Here is a 20,170-nt window from a genome sequence, read left to right as displayed (position 1 = left end):
TTGGACCCTCCCGGTTCCTTTGACTTTGGTGGATGTGGCACATGCCCTCGGGGGGAGAAAAAGCAAGCAAACACTCTCATTTTAAACTTGCACCGTAAAGCACTTTCCAGATAGTCAGAGTGGAGCTCCATCTCAGACCTGAATTTCCTTCTCAATCCATTCCCGAGGATCCCTCGATCCTGATTCGCGTCCTGGTCCACTGGGTGCCGTTTGCTGAAACTGCACCGCAGGGTGTTACCGCGAAGCCCGAGTGGGTGGGTCCAGGCGCACAGCCGCGCTCCGGCCAGGAGTGACCCCGGCGCCGGGCGGCGGGCGCCGGGTCGCCGGCCTCCCCGCCGATCCCAGACTGCGAGCAAACTTCGCGCGGCCGAAATGCGCCTCCGCGCGCCGCTGCCATCCTTCCTCCCCGGCCGGCAGAGGAGGTGAGGTTTATGAGGGCTCGGGGAGGGGCTGGGCCGGGGTGGCCGCGGCGCCGCGGCCGGCGGGTTACCTGCTCCCCGGGGGGGCGGGGGCGCCGTCGGGGCCCGCGGGGCGAGGGGCGCGCGGGTGGGCGCGGGGAGGGCGCGCGGCGCGGAGCCGCCGGGGCAGCACTTGTCCTGTAATCGATTGCCGAGCGCGCCGAGCGGCCCAGCGCGCAGACACGCGCACACGCGCCCCGGCCGGCCCGCGCGCACACGGACACACGGACACACACGCGCGCGCGCGCGCGCACAGGCCCCCCGCGCGCGCGCGCACGCACGGCCGCCCCGGGCCCCGCCGCCGCCAGCCCGCCCTCCGCCCTCCGCCCGCGGGCGTCTGCGCGAGCCCGGCCGGCGGGGGAGATGTGCTCGGGCTCCGGCGGATCGGTTTCTCGGGGTTTGACCAGCTGTCCCGGGCTAACCCTGCTCCTCGCTGAAGATGGAGGAAGTAAAAACAGGATTACCCTTAGCTACAGATCCTCTGCCTTAGTTTCCACCACCCACTGCAGTGCACAAACACACGTTAGGCACAGGAGAGGAAGGAACAGAGAGGACACACTAACAGTAAACACAAACAAAAGGGTGATGGCAGTATTTTACTGCAGGCACTGCTGAGGTAAATCTCCGCTTGGCTTTTGCGTGGTGAAGAACAGCTCTTGTCTTATTTGTCTTCTGGTTCATAGATTATCTGTAAATATGTGTCTCTGATTTGCAAAGGGGGGGAGTGTTTTCAAAGTTAAGTGTAATTGTGTAGCATCTCGTTTTGCACTGCGATGTGATCAAATGACTTGTTGCTGTTAACCAGTAATAATGGTAATAATAATATAGATGTTTTTCTCTGGGAGGGATGGATTGCGGTTTTGATTAGGGCAATGATTTCTGTAAAGGACGCTCAGGGAATCGGGTTGAAGATGCTCTCCTCTGCTTTAATTTATTGTCCCCTCCTTGTAAGCTGTTTCTGGGATGTTAATCGATTAATCAGTTCTCATCTCTGTGGCTAGCATGGATTTGGACTTGTTTGGCTTTGTTTTAACTTGAATTCCAAGAAAGATTGGGTAGCCTGGAATAAATTGCAGCTGTCCAGAGAGAAGGTAGTATCCAGATCCTGTTGGAATTAAAACAACAACAACAACAACAAAAACCTGGTATGACACATGTCAAAAGGCAGCAGTTTAATCACTTTGACAGGTTCTAGTATGCGCGAAAGACATAGAATTAAGATTTAATTTTTTTTTTTTTTTTTTTTTTGCCAAGGGCGAAAAACAGTCCTGTGAAGTTGGCCTAGGTTCCTAGCTGGGTTGTGCCTGACTGTCCCTCCCCTCCTACTCCCCCCCCCAACCTTTTCTTTCAGTTTTCTTGTCTTAGCTTTTGGTCGATTCTTAAGGAACCGGTGGATCAAGTTTTTTCTCTTCTTGTTAATCGCATTGCTGTAGCACTGACTGACCTCTCTCTCTCTCTCTCTTTTTTTTTTCCTCTTTCCTGAAAGTACGTGGTGCCATTCCTGAGTGACTTTTCCTACTAGACCATCCCAAAGGGACGAGGGGGAGGGGTGGAAGGAGGAGGAGGTGGAGAAGGAGGAGGAGGAGGAGAAGGGGGGTGTTCCTTCTCTCTCATTTCTTGGTTTTGTTTATCAGCCGATCTGTTTGCTGGATTTGGGCTCGGAATGACCCACCTGTAAAGTCGTTTCCCTTCCTCCTCGCCTTGAACTCTGCAGGGGGCTTGGCTTGGAGGGGGCAAGGGAGGGAAAGAGAGAAGGGGGAAACACAAAAAACTTCTTTCTTTCTTTCTCCGTTTATCTTCAGCCCGACATTGTCACCTCCTCTTTGAGGGGTTAGAAGAAGCAGAGATCTCCCGACAGAGCTGGAAATGGTGATGAATCTTTTTTAATCAAAGGACAATTTCTTTTGTATGTACATTTCGTTTCTCTTTCTCCTTTGCTTTTTCTTTCTTTCTTGCTCTGAGGGTTAATAACCATTTCATTGATGGGGCAGACTTCTTTGGCTTCTCCCTGACGTTTCTTTCTCTTTAATATGTGTGTTAAATGTGTACATTTTTAAAGAGGTAAACTCATTTGTAAAATATCCGAAGAAACTGCTCCCCTTTTAAACTTTACGGATGCCTTTCTTGAAAGCCTTATGTAATCATAATTTGAAAGAATTTGATAACAGTACAGCAGGTTGAAATTTAAGTGCTATGTGTAGTGACTGAGTTGGGAATTTGATCTGATTATTCCATAAAGAAAGAAAGAAAAGTTTTTTGGGGGGTAGGGAGGGTGGTGGTGAAGAAGGGGAGGGGAGGGAGAAGGGAAGTGGTTTTGGAGACAAGAAGTGAAGCTGCCTGTTTTCCAGTAAGTAATGGAGAAATTCCAGGAGCCAGGGCTAAATATACTTGGCGATCAATACAGAAATGGCTCATTGTGAATAATTTAGCTGCTGGTGCAGTGAGAGTTTTGAAACTAAAGGCAAAAAGGAGCAGGGCCAAAGAAAAAAAAAATAAGTAAAAATCTCCTCAGGACATGTCAATTCTTTAAACTTTTTCCTTCAAAGAATACAGTTAGCTTATCGATCTTTTCATTATGTGCAATCAAAGCTAGGGGGTGTCATCTCATATAATTTACTTTTTGTTTCTGAGAAGTAAGTGCTTGTTTGGTGTCATTGGTGCATGAAAATAATTCCCCAAACTTTAAAAAAGCAATTCCCTTCCCGACAGCAAAAAGTTTAGGAAATTTTCAAAATCAGAATGTATTAAGTAGGCTTGGCGTTTGTATCCAACCATGGTCTGGCAGGAAATTAAGGTTACACTGAACAGGTGCTTGCACAGAACTTGGGGTAGGCGAAAATGTCAGTACAAGTCCGGGAGTTGGGTAACTGTTGCAGAAACCTTCGAGACACTTGGGCACTAAGTTTTTTGTTTTGTTTTGTTTTCTTATGTTTGTTTGTCCTCCCCCCCTCCCTATTAGAACATGATGAACCGACTGGCAACAATTGTGAATAGAGCTATCTGTATACTAGGGAAGTCCTCTCACTGCAGTGCGATTGTAGGAAGTCGTGAATGGTAAAATACTTAAATACCCGTTAAAGCTGGCACATTTGAGGTGTCCCCCCCCATTTTTTCTCCTTTCAACCAAGTCAATTCTGAATAAAAGAGTCATTCCTTTCTTGCTCCAGCCCATCTCGCAGCACACTTATCTTTCTTCCCCTATCTCCAGCAGGAATCAGATCATTTGCAGAAAGAGTTCTATGACTTGCAAATGAGCACATGCAGTACACTGTAGTATGTTTCTTGGGCACAGGTTGCAGGAACAGCAACATGGGCTAGCTCTTTGCAGCTTCACATGAGTTAAGCATTTAATGGCAGATACTGAAAGGAATCACTGTGTTAAGGATATAATCTTTTGTCTTGCAGCATTGCACTTTGACTATGGAAACAGAGGCTATTGATGGCTATATAACGTGTAAGTATTCATTTTCATTAATTTGTTATTGGTAATAAAATTATATTTGTATTACCTGTATTTTAATGTCTGAATTATAAGTTTTCTGTCATCTTATTTTCTATCTGGTCACCATTTCACCTTTCAATGAGTTTGAGAAAATAACAGCACAGAAGTGAAGTCAGAAGGAAATATAGAAATATACTTACTATTTTAAGGATAATATTTAAATCAGTGGTAGCTTAGCAGATCAACACTTTCTTACTTCATTTTTTTCATTTACTTTAAGTTTAGAATAGTTCAGGTTACATATATGTCTACTAATCTGGGATGTACTAAATATTTACTACTGTGTAACCTAATTTTTCCAACACATAATGTGTAAGAGAATTAGCTTCCTTAAGTTGACATGTTTTTAGCCAACTCTCCTTTCAAACATCAAACTCTCTGAAAGCCAACATTTTGGAAAGTGCTCGTTATAAATACTGTATGCTTAATGATTAAATTAGATGCTAAAAGAAACCTTATTTTTTTTCACTAAAGGATACTTTAGAAATCAACTATCCCGATTCCCCTTGTTTTGCAGTTAAGATTCTTGCGATAATGAAATTTTGTAATTTTTTTTTTTTATCGTGGGCTGGTCGTGGCTTTTCATCATTCCATTCATTGACTGTATTCTAAATGATATTTCCTTATAGTTTCTTTCAAGGGAACAATGTATTCCATTAACATTTCAGGGCTCTGCATGCCACTGCATGTATGAAACAAAGTTGGCAATTAGAATTTATGTGAAGATGCACAGAGACCAAAAGATTTTATTTTGTGAACACAGGTGACAATGAGCTTTCACCTGAAAGGGAGCACTCCAGTATGGCAATTGACCTCACCTCAAGCACACCCAATGGACAGCACGCCTCACCAAGTCACATGACGAGCAGTAAGTCTTCATTTTATGATTTTTTTTTTTTTTTTTTTCCTATGTCTCTAGCGACAGACTTGAATTTGTTAGGTCTGTGGGGTCCTCTCAGATTGTGGTGTAGCTGCTGCTATAGATTTTGCTAAAGAAAGAACAACACAGATTTATTCCTGTTCACTCTGGTATCATAAGACATGAGTCTGCTTACTAGTCTGCACTATCCCAAGGTGGCATTTGGGAGCTGGTGCTTACCTGTATCAGGTAAGAAATGTTAGGCTTTGCTGGTTATTGTTTTGATTTGCCAGGTTTATGACTAGATTTGTTGTTGTTGTTGGATAAACAATATGGAAACACGTCACTTCCAAAGTACTCTTCACAAAAAAAAAAAGAAATGGTTTTATATTGCTTTGGCACAAAGCTGGTACCATCGGTGGTAGAATTGCGGTGTTACTTGCCTTTTTTTTTTTAACGTGTGAAAGTTTCTCCTTCAAAGCATTGGAAGTGAAGTGTAATTGAAAATTTGTAGAGCTCATTTACATCCATTTCTCTAACAAAGTGAAAGAGGTTTGTTTTAGACTGTCCAGAGAACTGAGAAAATTCAGAAGGATGTTTTGAACTTGCAGAAATAGACAGTTTGGGCTACTGTTTTTGATAAAGAGTTATTCATGGATGGAGTAAACATTGTTTTTGTGTAATAAAAGAGAAACTTACATGCTGTCATGACAGAAGACAAAATAGTTTATTAAGAATATGGTTTTTCTCTTAATTATAATGTTTTATCAGTTTAGTTATCAAGTGCAAATGCTCTGTCACTCCTCAAACATAATTTGAAATCTTGTGTTTTCGTTATACTTTTGGTATGTGTTATATTCTTATACAGAAAGGACATCTGATTTGTAATGATTTATATATGTAAATATAATTTAATTTAAAAGTTTTCTATTTGGGTGAGATGTGAAGGAATGGCATTTTCTTTCCTTTTTTTTCACAAAGATTTACTAACTAAAGAAAACTGAATTATCAACTGAATTATGAGCATGTTCTTAAGTTAATTCTGATTAGTCGAGAGAACAAATTTTCCTTTCCACTTCCCTCTTACAGTTCTCAATACTTAAGGTTATTATAAAGCTACTAGCTTTGTAAATAGTAAAGACTTCTGAATTATAAACAGAAGTATATAGAGTACTATTGAATACATTTTGCAGTTCATTAACTTTAATTGATTTTAGCTACTGACTTGAGATTTTGAATGAACTATGTGAAATTTTACTTATTTAAAAGTTTTCTTTCTTTTTATTAATGGGAAGCACTTCCTAGGAAGATTTCGTTCTAGACTCAGTTGTTGAAATTCCTTTATCATGTAGAAAGAAAAATAAATAGTGAGTGGGTGAATGTATATTAAATTATAGTGCTAATCTCTTATGATGTATCTTGTGGCATTAATTTATGTTTTTGCTAGTTGGTTATTGATTTGATAAAAGTTACACTACTGTGATGTTGGCAGTACAATTTTTGCATTTAGTATTAGTAGTTCTTTGGTAGAACAGATTTTTATTTCTCAGATAATTTTTGTATAATTTCCTAAAGAGTAAAGATAGATTGATATGCAATTTCTGTTAGCTGAATATTTCGCCATTGGCTTTAGAAACGTTGAATATATGGGGTAGATAATAATGGTTAATCGTAGACTTTTCACTGTCATCTCCTAGCCACTACTAGAATATAAGCAGGGAAAGGCTTGTTAATTGGTTAATTGGCTCCTTTATTTCTGAATTTGATCCTGGTTTTGCAAATACTAATTTGAAAAAGGCAGTTCACCCATTTATTTTAAATAAACAGTGCAGAGCGTAGGCATGATCAATTTGAACAAATAAGAACTGTGCTTTTGACGTTTGAACTTTTCTCACCTAACAGCAGTAAAATTATGTTGGGTAAAGAGTTTTTTTTTTTTAAACCTACTAGCCCGTGGCAATTCCATGTTAGTCTAGTTTTTGGCTAAGCTGCACGTGTTTTCGCGTTCTTTTCCAAAGAGTCGCAGGTTAAATGTTTTGGCTCTCACTTCAGAGCTGTCTGTTGCATCCTTTATGTAGCCTCCATTTACAGTATCTAGGTTACCCACTTAGGTGTTAGATGGAGAAGATACCCATTTTTCCTTTCTGTTAGATCTAGGAGAATATCAGCATTTTAGATTGCCAAAGCAAACAGTGCAGAGAGGGACTCTTGTCTATTAATTAGAACAAGACACCTAGAATCGGTCACTCAGATGTTTTTCTGGGACTTGGAATAATTTTTCTGTGTATGTGACCTGTCAAATCACATGTTTCTGAGATCACTGGTTTTCCTAAATCCTTTTATATGCCTTGTTGACTTGATTAAATGAAAATAACTTATTTATTTTCTGCATTTTTTTAATATCTTTAAATGTACTTCCTGAAGGGCTGTTGCTTTCCAAAACAGAATTGCAATTTTGATTGAAAGTATTAAAGCCAAAAGTAAATGTGAAAACCTTTATGATTGAATAAGATAGCCTCCAGTGTCAGCAAGGAGAGGACAGAAGTATATGTATAAGAAGGAAAAAGTTATTTTAAAACAGTTTAGAAAAGAATAAAAGAAATAAAACCTTTGATTTTTATAAAATAATTAACATTCTGGCAGTCAAGTGTCAATAAGACGTGATAGCCCACTAATTTTGGCTTTGGGAAAGGGGTCAGTGTTGCTAAAAGCTCCTAGTCATTTGTTTAGGTTATCTGATGACTATTCTAAGATGAAGGGTATCTGTACAACTTGCTGCCAGCTATTGTATAAAAAATAATGACATTTCATTATTTGACAGTACTAGAAGGGAGCATGAGCGACTTGGGAATAACTGAAAATGTTATAATGCCTGACAGTTTTGGTTTGAAAATTCAGCATGTAAGATAATCTTAAAAAGAAGTAAGAGGTATTAGTGATCGTAACATTTCATAGTGACTACTTCCTATGTTTTAGAATGAGTTTTCTTAGAGAACTTTAGACTTTTTCTTGTGGAATAAGGATCTCTTTGATGAGCAGATGGGGATTGTCGCCTGAGATCGTTAGTGTATATATTGAGTCTGCTGACAATCTTCGGTGTCAGGGATGACAGTATATGCCTTGATGGCTACTGGAAATACACAATGTTAAGTGATTTTAAAAGTGGAATCTAGAAGTTAAGAATCTGAGAACAGACAACTCAGACAGAACAATATAAAAATAATCCATATTGTCTTTTGGCCCATCAGATGAGACTTCGTGGTTCCTTCTGTTTCTGGGTTAGCTCATTTCCGATTCTTGCATAGACACTTCAGTATTGGTTTCAAACTGCTCTATACCTGCTGCTGACTATTTTGAAAAAATTTTGAAGTTCAAAAACTTGTGACTAATATTATTTTTCTTACCTCCTATTTTTATAATACCCGTAAGTGTGTTTTCCTTCGAGATAGTTAAGTGGTATGAAAATACATTGTGACACAAACTTTGTTTATATTACTTTAAAACCTTTACATGGATCAACTTCATAGTCAATGCTATTTATCAGTCGGTGTGATGGCCAGGTGGCATGTGTGGAATTGGAAGTAGTAATTCTAGTTTTACAAGACTCTGACCAATAATCAGGTCAGGGAATCTAGTTTATTCTTTTCAGAGTGCTTCACATTCATTTTTTTTCTTGGCTAGTTTCCATTTTTAGAACCTAGTGAAGCAGAAGCATATTATGATTTTCATTTTTTATGTGTGGAAGTGGAGGCTTCAAGACATCAGTTGACCTCTTAGGTCCCTTAGCAGAAGGATGAAGTTGTCTGGATTGAGACATAAAACTGTGATATTACTTTGTGGGTTAGTTAGATTACTTAACTGATACCTCTCTATAATGTTAATATTTCGGGGTGTCCACCGCATCCACTGCTGACCCAGGTCTTAGTGACAAAAACAGTATGACAGAGGTAGAACAGGGTTATTATGAGGGTGGAGTGATCTCAGATGATCTCATTAAGCAGATACTCAAAAATAGAGCTTATGTTATGGACTCACCAGCTTTCTGAGCTGTCTCCTTTGGCTTAGTTTGGCAGTCACCCTTGGTTAGATTTCTATAGGATACACCCAAATATCACACCAGATGGGCTGGATGTAAAAACTCACTCTGTTTTGAATGGTAGTACTTAGGTTTGTGTGTATATCCAACATACCTTACATTTGGTTTTTACTTGTTAGGAAATTAAAAAAAAAATGTTTGATTTGATTTCCTTACAGCTATCAGAGGTAAGTGTCATGGCTATGTAGCAAAGGAAAAAAAGGAACTAAAGCAAGTGTATATATGTAGGGAATTAATATCAAAAATGCTGTAATTTTGAGCCAGTTGTGACGGCCTCGTGGTTCAAGTTTGGCGTGCTCCGTTTCGATGGCCCCGGTTCTGTTCCCAGTCGCGGAACCACCCTACCCCTCTGTCAATAGCCATGCTGTAGTGGCAGCTCACATAGAAGAAGTAGAAGGACCTACAATTAGAATATACAACTATGTACTGGAACTTTGGGGAGAAAAAAAAAAAAGAGAGGAAGATTGGCAACAGATGTTAGCTCAGGGCAACTCTTGCTCAGCAAAAAAAAAAAGGGCTGTAATTTTTTCTTTGCACCTTATTCCCACCCTTACATCCTTTTAGGCTGCTTCGAAGTAAGAATAAAGATCTGTCTTCAAGAAACAAAACAACTTACTATAGAATTGTTATCCTTATTGTCTCTATCTTTATCCAAATCTTTATCTTCCCCACTGGAAGTACTTCATTTTTTTTAATGTAACGTGATTGGTTAGGTTCTACTGGGAGTCTTCCTTCAAGTCCTAATGAATTGAGATCTCTGAGTTCCATGCTCTTCTCTCCTAACTTTGAATATTGATCTATTTTGATATTCCGATGTTCTGAAAGATCGATACCAGGGTCACAGTCCTAAATTATGGTAGAATATGTTGTTTTTCTTTGCTTTTTTCCTTTGTGTCTATTTATATCAAATATATTTAGTGATCTGATAGTATTCTCCTTTTGTGAATTAATCAAGACTCAGAATATCTCTGCTTTGAAGTAGGTACAAAGTATTTAGGAACTATTTCCCTCACTATAAATGTTTAATCACCACTGCAGCAGGAGAGGAAGGGGGGCATAATTTATTGAGTGTATGTAGGATGCCCAGCACCAAGCTAGATGCATCCATATTATTTCCCTTAGTCTCCACAACAGCTCTGTGAGGTAAGTAGTCACTCTGTTTTATAATACGGAAAACTGAGGCTCAGAAGCAGTAGATTGTAAGTGGTTAAAAATATGGGCTTTGTTGTTATACAGGCCTGTGTTAGAATACCTTGTTTGTCACTAGTCTGTTGTGTGACCTTAGGCATGTTACTTCACATCTCTGAGCTCCAGTTCCCTTATCTGTAGAATGGGGATAAGCAATACCTACCTCAGTGGGCTGTCCTGAGGTTTAAATGAGGCAATACATGTAAAATACTTAGCACAGATCTTGGCACATGTTGAGATCCAATAAATAATGATTGTTGCCATCACTCAGCAGTCAAGTTACTTTTTCATTGAACCATGACTCATAAGGAAAAGGGTTTGTTTTTAAATCCAGATCTGTTTGAAATTAAAGTCTTTTGTTCTTTCCTTTTTACTACATAGGTCCAGGGAACAGAGATAGGAATTTCTAATAATTTAGGGTAAAGAAATTGAAGCCAAATCCCTCTATTGTTTAAAGATCTATGAATATTTTGATTAAGAAAGAAGTAGCGTTTGTCTATATGTTAGAAGTTTGTTTTATTGGATTTCAGTGTTCTTGAGTACAGTTTTATGTTTTTGGTTTTATGTAAAGAAAGTCATTGCTTACCGCTAGTGTTCCAAAGACACTGGTCATTAAGAGTGGAAAAAGGAAAAGTTCTCTTAATAAAGTCACCTATCCATGTCTAGAATCAATTCTTTCTTAGAAAAATCTACATCTACAATTTCATCTTATGTGATGCTTCCGGTAGTACCATACATTCAGATTTGACGATACCCAACCAGGTCTGATTGTTGCTAATTGTGCATTTTGGGGGTAATAGTTTAGGTATTTTAAATTTGAAGTAAGCTTAAAATATAGTTATTACTTATAGGCATCTGACATGTTGCTCTATTGTTCTAGTTGATTAATTCAACAATATTTATAGACTACCTTTTATGTGCCAAAGGTAGATAGTACACCATCCTTGTCCTCTAGGATCTCACTCTAGTTTGAAAGACAGACATCTAAACAGGGCATTCGACTCTGGTGAGCTCAGTGTCCTGATTGTTATGGGGAGTTGGGGGGTGATACTAGTTGGGAAGACTTCCTAGAGGGAGAGGCTGCTTGAGTTGAGACTTGTTAAATGAATAGGATTTAGGAAAGAAGTAAGAGGGTTTTCTTCAGTAAATGAAGCACCCACAATGGGGCTGAGAAACAACGTGAGATGTTCTGGGAAATACAAGCAGATTGGTGTTTCTAGAGTGTGAAGTTGGAGTCTAGGAATTCGTGGCCAGAAATGACTCTGGAGAATTAATCAGGGTAAGATGATGGAACATCTTGTAGAAGAGGAAACTTGGATTTCATTTTCAAGGGAGCCAAGGGTTTAACAAGGCAGATGACTGCAGTCTTTTGATGTGGATCACACTGGCTGCAATGTGGGGAAAAAGAGTGTGGATGGGGACCAGTCTGGAGGCAGGGGCATCTTTAACAGGCTGCTTCAATGAGTAAGTGAGAAGTCCTGAGAGCTAGTGGTAGTGGGGATAAAAAGGAAGAGGATTTGGGAAAATCTTAATACCTTAAAGTGGACAGGACTTGGGTGGTAGGGTTAAGGAGAGGAAGAAGTTCATGATGATGATCCCTGGATTATTGGATAGATGGCGGTAGGTTCCATCAGGGAAGACAGGAAATGCTGGAGCAGGTTTCCAGGAAAAGATTTAGTTCAGTTCAGTTCTGGATACGGAGAGTTTGAAGCACCTGTGGCATTTGGGAGAGGCTAGTAATCAGGCAGGTGGATAGATTAGACCAAAGTGTGAATTTTCCTAATGAGTGAAATCTAATATGTAGCTTGTGGCTTGGTTACTTTGCTCCTGTTTTCCTTTAACAGTAGTTTAGTATCTCTTAAAAATTCTTCCCTAAGTAACTCTCAGCATTTGATCAGTGACCTTATTTCCCCAATTACCCCATTAAATCAAAATTCTATATTGAAATGTGTGAGCACAGGTTTTAATGAACTCTCTTTGATTCATAGAGTCCTTTTATGCTAGTCTCAGAAGTTGGATTAGTTGATGCGATTGACTCACTGATTTTTAAACAGAATATGCCAGCCCTCCTCTTTAAAATTTTGTGGTATATTTAACAGCATAAATTTTATGGTTCTATATTTTAAGAAATCATAAGGCTAATGTATGCCATATACTCCAATGCTTCTAATGTAATGATTTGTTTTTATTCTGTAACCTATTTCTTCGTAAATAAATATATATTTTAAAATATACGAGGAATGATTTGTTAGCTAAATACTGGCTAGTTCTGCCATATTAATCGTCAAGGAATTTAATACTTTTATCCATACCCTTTTTGAAAACTTTGAGATAAATGTACATACGTGATATATATTAGAAAATGATTTGGTACATACTTAATTTTTGTTTTTTTTTGTGAGGAAGATCAGCCCTGAGCTAACATCTGCCAATCCTCCTCTTCTTTTGCTGAGGAAGACTGGCCGTGGGCTAACATCCATGCCCATCTACCTCCACTTTATATGGGATGCCGCCACAGCATGGCTTGCCAAGCGGTGCGTTGGTGCATGCCCGGGATCTGAACCGGCGAACCCCGGGCCGCCGCAGTGGAGCACAGGCACTTCACCACTTGCGCCACTGGGCCGGCCCCGGTACATAACTTAATTTTTTAAAAAGTTTATAATGTTGTGCTCCCTTGGGGTAACATTACTTAGAGGGAGAAGTGTGGTATAGAAAACATCTTAATATAATTAACATATTTATTGTCTCAAAATATCTATTATAGAACGCCATCTTAAAAATGTAAGCTCAGATTACCCGAGACACTATGGAATTCCAAATGAACGTTAATGAAGGAAATACTTCATCTGAGATTTCCTGTATGTGGAGATTCAGAACTCTCTAGAGAGATATTTTTCATCTTTCAATCATTGATCTAACAAACGTTTATTAAGTACTTACTTTGTGTGATGCACTGCTGATGCTGGGGTGCAAAAAATATGTTAGGGCTTTTTGTAGAGAAGACTGTTATCTTTCAGGCTCCAAATGAATTCATATTTTATTTGAGATATTAGTAATCCTATTGCGTTACAAGCAAATAAGTGTGATGTGCCCACCATGATTTATATCCATAATAGATGAATGAATTACTCTTCACTTTTTACCACCAAGAATTATTCAAAAGTGTATAAAATTGAAGACACACAATGAAACAGAGGTGAAAATAAACCAGCTCCTAAGATAGGTTTCCACAGGATACCAGTTCCCCAAGAAATTTTTTATAAGGCAGGATTTGGCCCTCAGCCTTGCGAGTTCCAAAACTTGATTGACGGCACACTTAGAGTGGATCCATAGCTCAGGGTTGACTCACGTTAAACAAGTTTACAAAATTGATATTTAAAACCAGAATGCCAATATATGTCTATACCTTGATTAATAATAAAACTATGCCTTGATTAACAATAAAACAAACAAACAAAAAACCCCCAACCAACTAACACAGGATCTGGATCACTCCAGTTGGCTTGACCAGATCATTTTGTTCTTGTGAACTGACCTATATGGGTAATCAGCGAAGGCTATTTGGTGAGCAAGGAATCTGAACAAAGGGAGTTAGTTATATAATTCACATGTTTAATGGCATCAGAGTAAGAGAGCCTAATATATTCAGCATCACACTAGAGATAGCATTGCCATTTGGATCATTATGGTTGAAGTCCTTTGTCCAATTTTTTCTCCCCTGAATGGACGTGGATTTAGATTCCCTATATATAGATTCAGCCAAAATATTTCTGATAGTCATTTTTCTTCTTGGCTTCCTTGGCTAAATCCCCCAGATTCAGTCTTTAACTTATATTAATACACGTAATCAGGTTACAACCAATTCTTGCTGGCCTAGGATCCATTCATTTTCTTTAATGTAATTTTACATTTCTGCTTTAGATTTTTAAATGTTGATTTTATAGCTTAACTCTAGGAAAGCAGTCTTATAATGCCTATAAAGTATACCTCAACTACTTTCCATAAATTCAAGCTTCCATTCACAGGAATGTTGATGGCTGATGTGGTCAGCGGTTTAAGAGGTCTTAATAGCCATTGTAGATGAAGATGGAAAATAGCGCTGCCACCTGAGAAGGACACCTTAAGTTAGCTGGGGATCTAGAAGGGCTTCTAGTTTATAGGTCAGGAGGAGCAAACATTACACCAGTTTCATGAAATCATTGAAGCAGCCTAACTACAGCAAATGAGATTTTATAGAAAATTATAGTATTTTAGATTAGTTAATATGGAAGGTCATCTTAATTACTGACTATGAATTTAAGAATATTTTTCAAAGCATACAGCTTTATTTTGGGGCCACACATTGATTGCAAAGAAGCTAATTGGAGATTTTCCAGGTGTGACTCTTTGAGGAAAATGGCCATGCCTTGTCTCTCTCTTCATCCCCAGTATATACTATCATGTTGGGGCATTGTGGGAACCCAGTAATTATTTGTTGAATTAAGGAACTACTTATGATTAGCATATTGCATGTGTATTTAAATAATGTGCTTCTGACATATTTGAGGAAATTTGGAAACTTGATTTTTTAGTTGTTGAAATAATTCTGAAATCCTAATTTCCTTGTGGTTTTCTGTTTGGGTATGTATTTATTTGAACCATGTCTTACTCTAAAAAGGATTTTGTAATCTTTAGATCAGCCCCCAAAACGTGATCTCTAAGATCCTAAACAGTTCTTAAGTTTTCTGATTCTATGCAGTTATGTTTAGTGGAATCCAATCTAATGTAAATGTTTCCAGGAATATTTTATAGTCATCCTCATCATCTTCATTACTAATATCTTATATAGCATGTTTAGAGTTTACAGATTGAATTCCACATGCTTATAATTTCAAAACCAGTTCTCTATCACTTATTTAAAACTGCTTTTAGTAGCGTGTACAAAATGGAATGGTTCAATTAACTTTTTTTTATGCACTCCAGATATTTTGAGGAGCATATAATTAATCAGTGTGAAGTCACGTTCTAATAAATTAACATTCTGGGCGTCTACACCTTTGACATTTTTGTCATGGCTCTCTTGTAATCATGGAAGCTATAGTTCTCCTTACACCTGACTATGACGACCCTACCTACTTCTTACCAAGACATCTGTATGCAGGGCTTGGTCATATTTTGAAATGCTGGGGTACTGCATTGCTCTGTTTCCATTGAATTAACCTTAAGAATTTCTGGTTGACTTGTAAAGAGATATCATTTCTTCTACAACTATATAAAACAGTTTCTGTTATGGTAATTTTCAGAAAGATCCTTGTTGTTTAAAACATACATGTTTTTAACAAGTAATATTTACATAAGAAAATATGTTTCTTGTATAAGACATGTCTTACAAGTCTTTTAATCAGACTTAGGTCAATATCTTCATTATCTAGATGGTCTAATGTAGACTGCCTTATTTTCAATACATTTTTTACCTTTTTGACTGAAAAGTAGCATTTCTGTACCTTTTCGAGCTGAGGATATGTTTATTTCCTAATTGAAATAGGTCCATTTATTTCTATTAGAATTGATTACTTAGATCACCCATATATCACCTACAGTTTAGAAATTGGCTGTTTAAGAATTTTTAGGTATTGAAAATAGGTAGGTAGTACCTAATCATTTTTAGGTATTGCTTTAAAACTATACACACTTTAAAAACACTGATTCAAATATAGTATTTCGAAATATGAAATGAATTCTATTATATTACTGAATATTTGCAAAATATTTAAAAGCCGTAGTAGATTTTGTTTGGATATAACTGAGAACTAGGAAAAGAAATATGAGATATTTTCTGTGAGTCTGCTGTTTTTAAACTCTCAAAATATGAATTACACACTGCCATCTGTCTGAACTATGACAAATTAATGACCTAATGACTGTTTTTGGATTCGGTTTTTTGGAAACAAAAACAAAAAAGAAACACTTTCTGCCCCTGAACAAAACACAATTTAAAATAAACTATTTCTACATAAGTTGTTATCACAGTAAGGCTGTTTGCATAAAAAAAATTTTGATGAATTTGAGCAGTATAAATTGGTCCCAGGTTGAGTACAATAGTACCAGTTTGATAACAATAGCTGGTAACAAATTTGAAGAGATATTATATTTTTAGCAAATCAGAGAAGCTATAGTTAACTAAAAACTTGCTTTCAAACAACTGTGCCTATAGGAAGGTGCCATTTACGTTTTAAAAGTGCCTGTGTGAGCATGTGTGTGAATGCAAAGAATAATTTAGAACAAGAAGGAAATATCGAACTATTGATAGAGTTCATTTTGGGGTATGTGAGGGTAAACAGAGCCTTTTATTGCTTATTCTAAGTAGTTCTGCATTATTTGGATCTTTTACAAACGATCTTTTACTTGTGTGATTAAAAAAAGAGTAATTCAGTCAACCATCTTCTCAAACAAATAAAATATGGAGCTAATAAGAGAGAGCAAATAAGCTAAATAAGAGAGCAGGTGATGGCTCTGATCATATAGGTTTAACCTTGAAATTTCAGTAATATTATAGACTAATGAAAATGGATCACTGCCATTGATGATAAATACTGAAGTCAGGGTTATTCTCATATACAAATACTGTCTACAGACTTATTGAATATTGTTTTAGTTTTAGTCTGAATATAAGCTATTTTCTTAATTGCTATAATACAGTGGAATTTCCAAATAATGTTATGTACTCTGAATTTTTTTTATGAGTGATCTTCATTCATAGCATGGGATACTGTAAGGTAAATAATGTACACGTCAGTGTACTTCTGGCAATGGTACGGGGACATTGTAGCATTAGGGTTCCAAAAGAAATGTGAGCAGAATGAGTTAAAATTTATACTTGGATGTTCTGTTCTACTTTGTATACGATAATCAAGTTTACTTTTTAAAAGAGCCTTAGTCTTCTTTTCATGTTCATTAATTTAAAACTCCATTGAATGTTGCTAATTTTTTATGTTAAAACTTTTAAAGATACCACAGTGTGTTCCTAATGGGAGTAGGACCTGTGAAAATAACTTAAGGCATATGAAAGCAAAGAGTGGCCATGTGCGGTGCAGAGAACATAGAAGAGAGCCAGCTCGAGAAGAAAGAATAAAATGGCAAATCCAATAGTGTGGGACAAGCCACAGAATCCACTAGACTTAGTAAATCTGCTAGACAGGAATAGGGCAAATGAAAATAGGATCTTTCTCTCCCTTTTTTTCTTCTTTCAAGCATAAAATAAAAAAAAAAAATCTGAAAGTATAAGTTAATCAAAGAAGCTACCTGCTCGAATGATGAGGAATGTGGCAATAAGATTAGAATGGTTTCTGGTAGAAGATAAATATCGAGATTCTGTAGAAAGAAGTGTCCTTCTGCAGATATCTGAAAGCCAGTAGGCTGGTTAGAAGAACGGGAGTCCTAAGAGTTTCAGCCTAGGAAGATGAGCAGGTTGAAGCAGTTTACAAATATAAAAAAGTACCTAGAACAGATTGTTTGCTGCCTAAACCAGTGGTGTTACTGGTGGCCACCTTGGGCTAATCTATTGCTGTCTTTTGCAAAAGTAACTATGTAATATGCCCTGTGTGTGAGAGAGATTCTAACTGGTCGTATTCCTAAATTGTCACAGACGAGTTCAGCTTTGGTATTGTCCCTTACCTGCCTTTTCACTCCACTGCAGTGGGAAAGGGGGTTAGGGAGTTAGGGAGACCATAAACTTGCCAGAAAAAGTAAGAACTTTCTCTGCTTTCTTTTTTTTCCTCTTGGAAGGTGGCAATGAAGAAGGAACTTGATGTTGAGCAGATGAGAAGGGATTTTGCATCCAGTTTCTGTTCTCTGATCCGTTCTTTTTCCATTTTCCTCCTGAATTAGCTAAGACAAGCACCAAGTGTTTCAAAAGTCTTTCTTGCGATCATCTTCTGTCAGAGATTTAGAATTCCCAGGCTGGTTTTTACCCACTGGAACACTCTTCTAAAATTAACCTTGTGATAACCTTGTGATAATACTGCAGTAAAAATTTATCAGACATGAGGTGAAGTTTACATATGTATTATTGTTGAAGGAAAGGTTTGCTAAGCCCATAAATAATAAAAACAAGATCTGGGTATGTGTTGAACTTGCTTAAGAAAACAAACTGTTTTTAAGCCTATAAAAAGTAGCATTTTATTTGTAAACATACTTTATACTATTGGAAATGCTTTCACATTGAACATACAATATGTATACAATGTGTTCATTAAAACTTGAACTTCATATTTGTTTAAGCAGTCTCAGAGGAATCTATTCTTCCTGGCATTACTTAAGCATTTTATTTGTTACTAGAAAATAATAAACATATATTTTTTAAAATTACAGAATTGAATAAATTTTCCTCTTCCCCTCCCTCAGTAGTATAAAAAAGTGGGCCCTGATATATATCAAATGTGTGACCCCTGGACAGATATTTCATCTCTTTCTGGAGTCTCTGTTTGTAAAACAGGGGCATTAGTATCTGCCTTGTCAGAGGAATGGCAAGCATTAGAAATAATGTATGTAGAGCCTTCAGAATGGTGACTGGCACATGGTACGTTAACCAGAATGGGAGCTATTATTTTATTGTTAGATAAAAAGAGTATAAGAACAACTTACGTCAAATAACTAGGAAACAGACCCCACAAACATGTTATATCAAATAGTCTTCTAGGAAGAACATGCTTTTAGTCTGCTTTTAATCAATAGCAACAACAAAAAAGGAGTCCCAAGCATTGCCTATAAAACACAAGATATCTGCGTCACTGGACTGGCTATTTTTGCTCTTCGTCTAAGTGGTATCAGATAGTCCTTGTTTGAAAAGAACTGTGTGTGCAGATGTGAGGCAATTATTAATTCTGTTCTATTCAAATCAATTACTAAAGAAATGAAACTAAAATTACCTAATTAAAGCGAATCACAAATAAACCTGCTCTGTTTGTGAGGGATGTAATTGAAATGGTAATTGTGCAGTAGTAATGCATTTCATTTGAGGATGGCAGTTCAGAAGATGGGTTTGGTGGCAGGACTTGACTTCAGGGTGTGCCTCCCTCCTATGCTGGCCCAGCTAATAGTCTTTTAGGAGGGACTTGTTTCCTTGTTTACTAGGTGTGTTGGTGAGTGAATTCCCAGTATGGTCACGAAATTTCATGAATTTCCATACTCATGGTGCCTGCTGTGCATCCTACACCATCATGCATCACTCTGTTGCATGTCAGGAATTCTCAGAACAATGTATCAGACCCCAGTAAGGTCCATTTTTTCCCTCTTATCCTGTGAACAATCAAGGAGAAAAGTGGATATAGTTGTAAAAAGATTTTATAGCAGAGTACATATAAACAGACCACTCATCAGTCATTTGGTTAAAAGGTGCAGAAATCTTTGTAAATCCCAATGAGATCATTTAAAGGTACACTTTGAAAGTTTAACTTTTTTTTGGGTCGGGGTGACTATTAGCATAGTGCAGTGCAGTCAGTCCGTATAAGCAAATGATCCTTTTTATCCAGGAGTAGTTTCTTTTCTAAAAAGTAGGAAGCCTTTATCACTTCCTATCTTGTTTTCCCATTACTCCGTTGCTTGTGTACATCTTATCTCCCCTGAAAGACTGGAATCTCCTTGAGGGCAGGGAAAATGACTGTAATCTTTGCAGCCTGAGGGCAGCAGACAGGCATGACTTTGGAGCTGAACAGACTTGGATTTATATCTTGGCTGTGCTATATATTAGTCTTCATTTCCTCATTTTTGAAGTAGGGAGAGTTAGTGCTTGTCTCTTGGGGTGGTGGTGAGGATTAGTAAGATAACTTTGGAATAGCTTCTATCATAGTGCCTAACACATTTCAAGAAATAATTCAAGAAATATTAGTTTTTCTTTTCCGCAGAAGCTAGCTAGCACGCTGCGTTATACGTAGTAGTGTCTCAATTAAGAAGGTTGCTTATTAATTTTTAAATACTTTTGAGTTAATGTATGTTGCTTATCTGACGGGACACATTAGAGACATCTCTCCGTTAGTCCTGTAAATTGTTACTCAGATTAGCCCCACAGGGTTGGTCACCTCAGAACTGTG

The 20,170-nt window shown here is 37.8% G+C and overlaps 1 protein-coding gene across 8 annotated transcripts in view; it reads left to right on the top strand.

Annotated features, from left to right (window-relative positions):
• The first annotated feature begins 327 nt into the window (after positions 1-327).
• The window catches only part of IKZF2 (IKAROS family zinc finger 2), a 155,408-nt gene continuing 135,565 nt past the window's right edge, over positions 328-20,170 (top strand). For 3 of the 8 annotated variants that reach the window (XM_058532935.1, XM_058532936.1, XM_058532928.1), the window contains exons 1-3: positions 2,205-2,327; positions 3,864-3,912; positions 4,724-4,828. In XM_058532935.1, coding sequence (XP_058388918.1) covers positions 2,325-2,327; positions 3,864-3,912; positions 4,724-4,828 — 157 coding nt within the window. In that variant the 5' untranslated portion in view covers positions 2,205-2,324. Of the gene's footprint in view, positions 423-864; positions 1,075-2,204; positions 2,365-3,863; positions 3,913-4,723; positions 4,829-20,170 lie in introns of those variants that run through there. The other 5 variants (XM_058532930.1, XM_058532929.1, XM_058532933.1 and 2 more) reach the window with 5 other exon arrangements.

The sequence above is a fragment of the Diceros bicornis genome, chromosome 37 (genome assembly GCF_020826845.1).
Source record: "Diceros bicornis minor isolate mBicDic1 chromosome 37, mDicBic1.mat.cur, whole genome shotgun sequence".
In the NCBI taxonomy this organism is placed as follows: Eukaryota; Metazoa; Chordata; class Mammalia; order Perissodactyla; family Rhinocerotidae; genus Diceros; species Diceros bicornis.
Note: the sequence above shows the minus strand (reverse complement) of the source record. Positions and strands in the feature narration are given on the sequence as shown.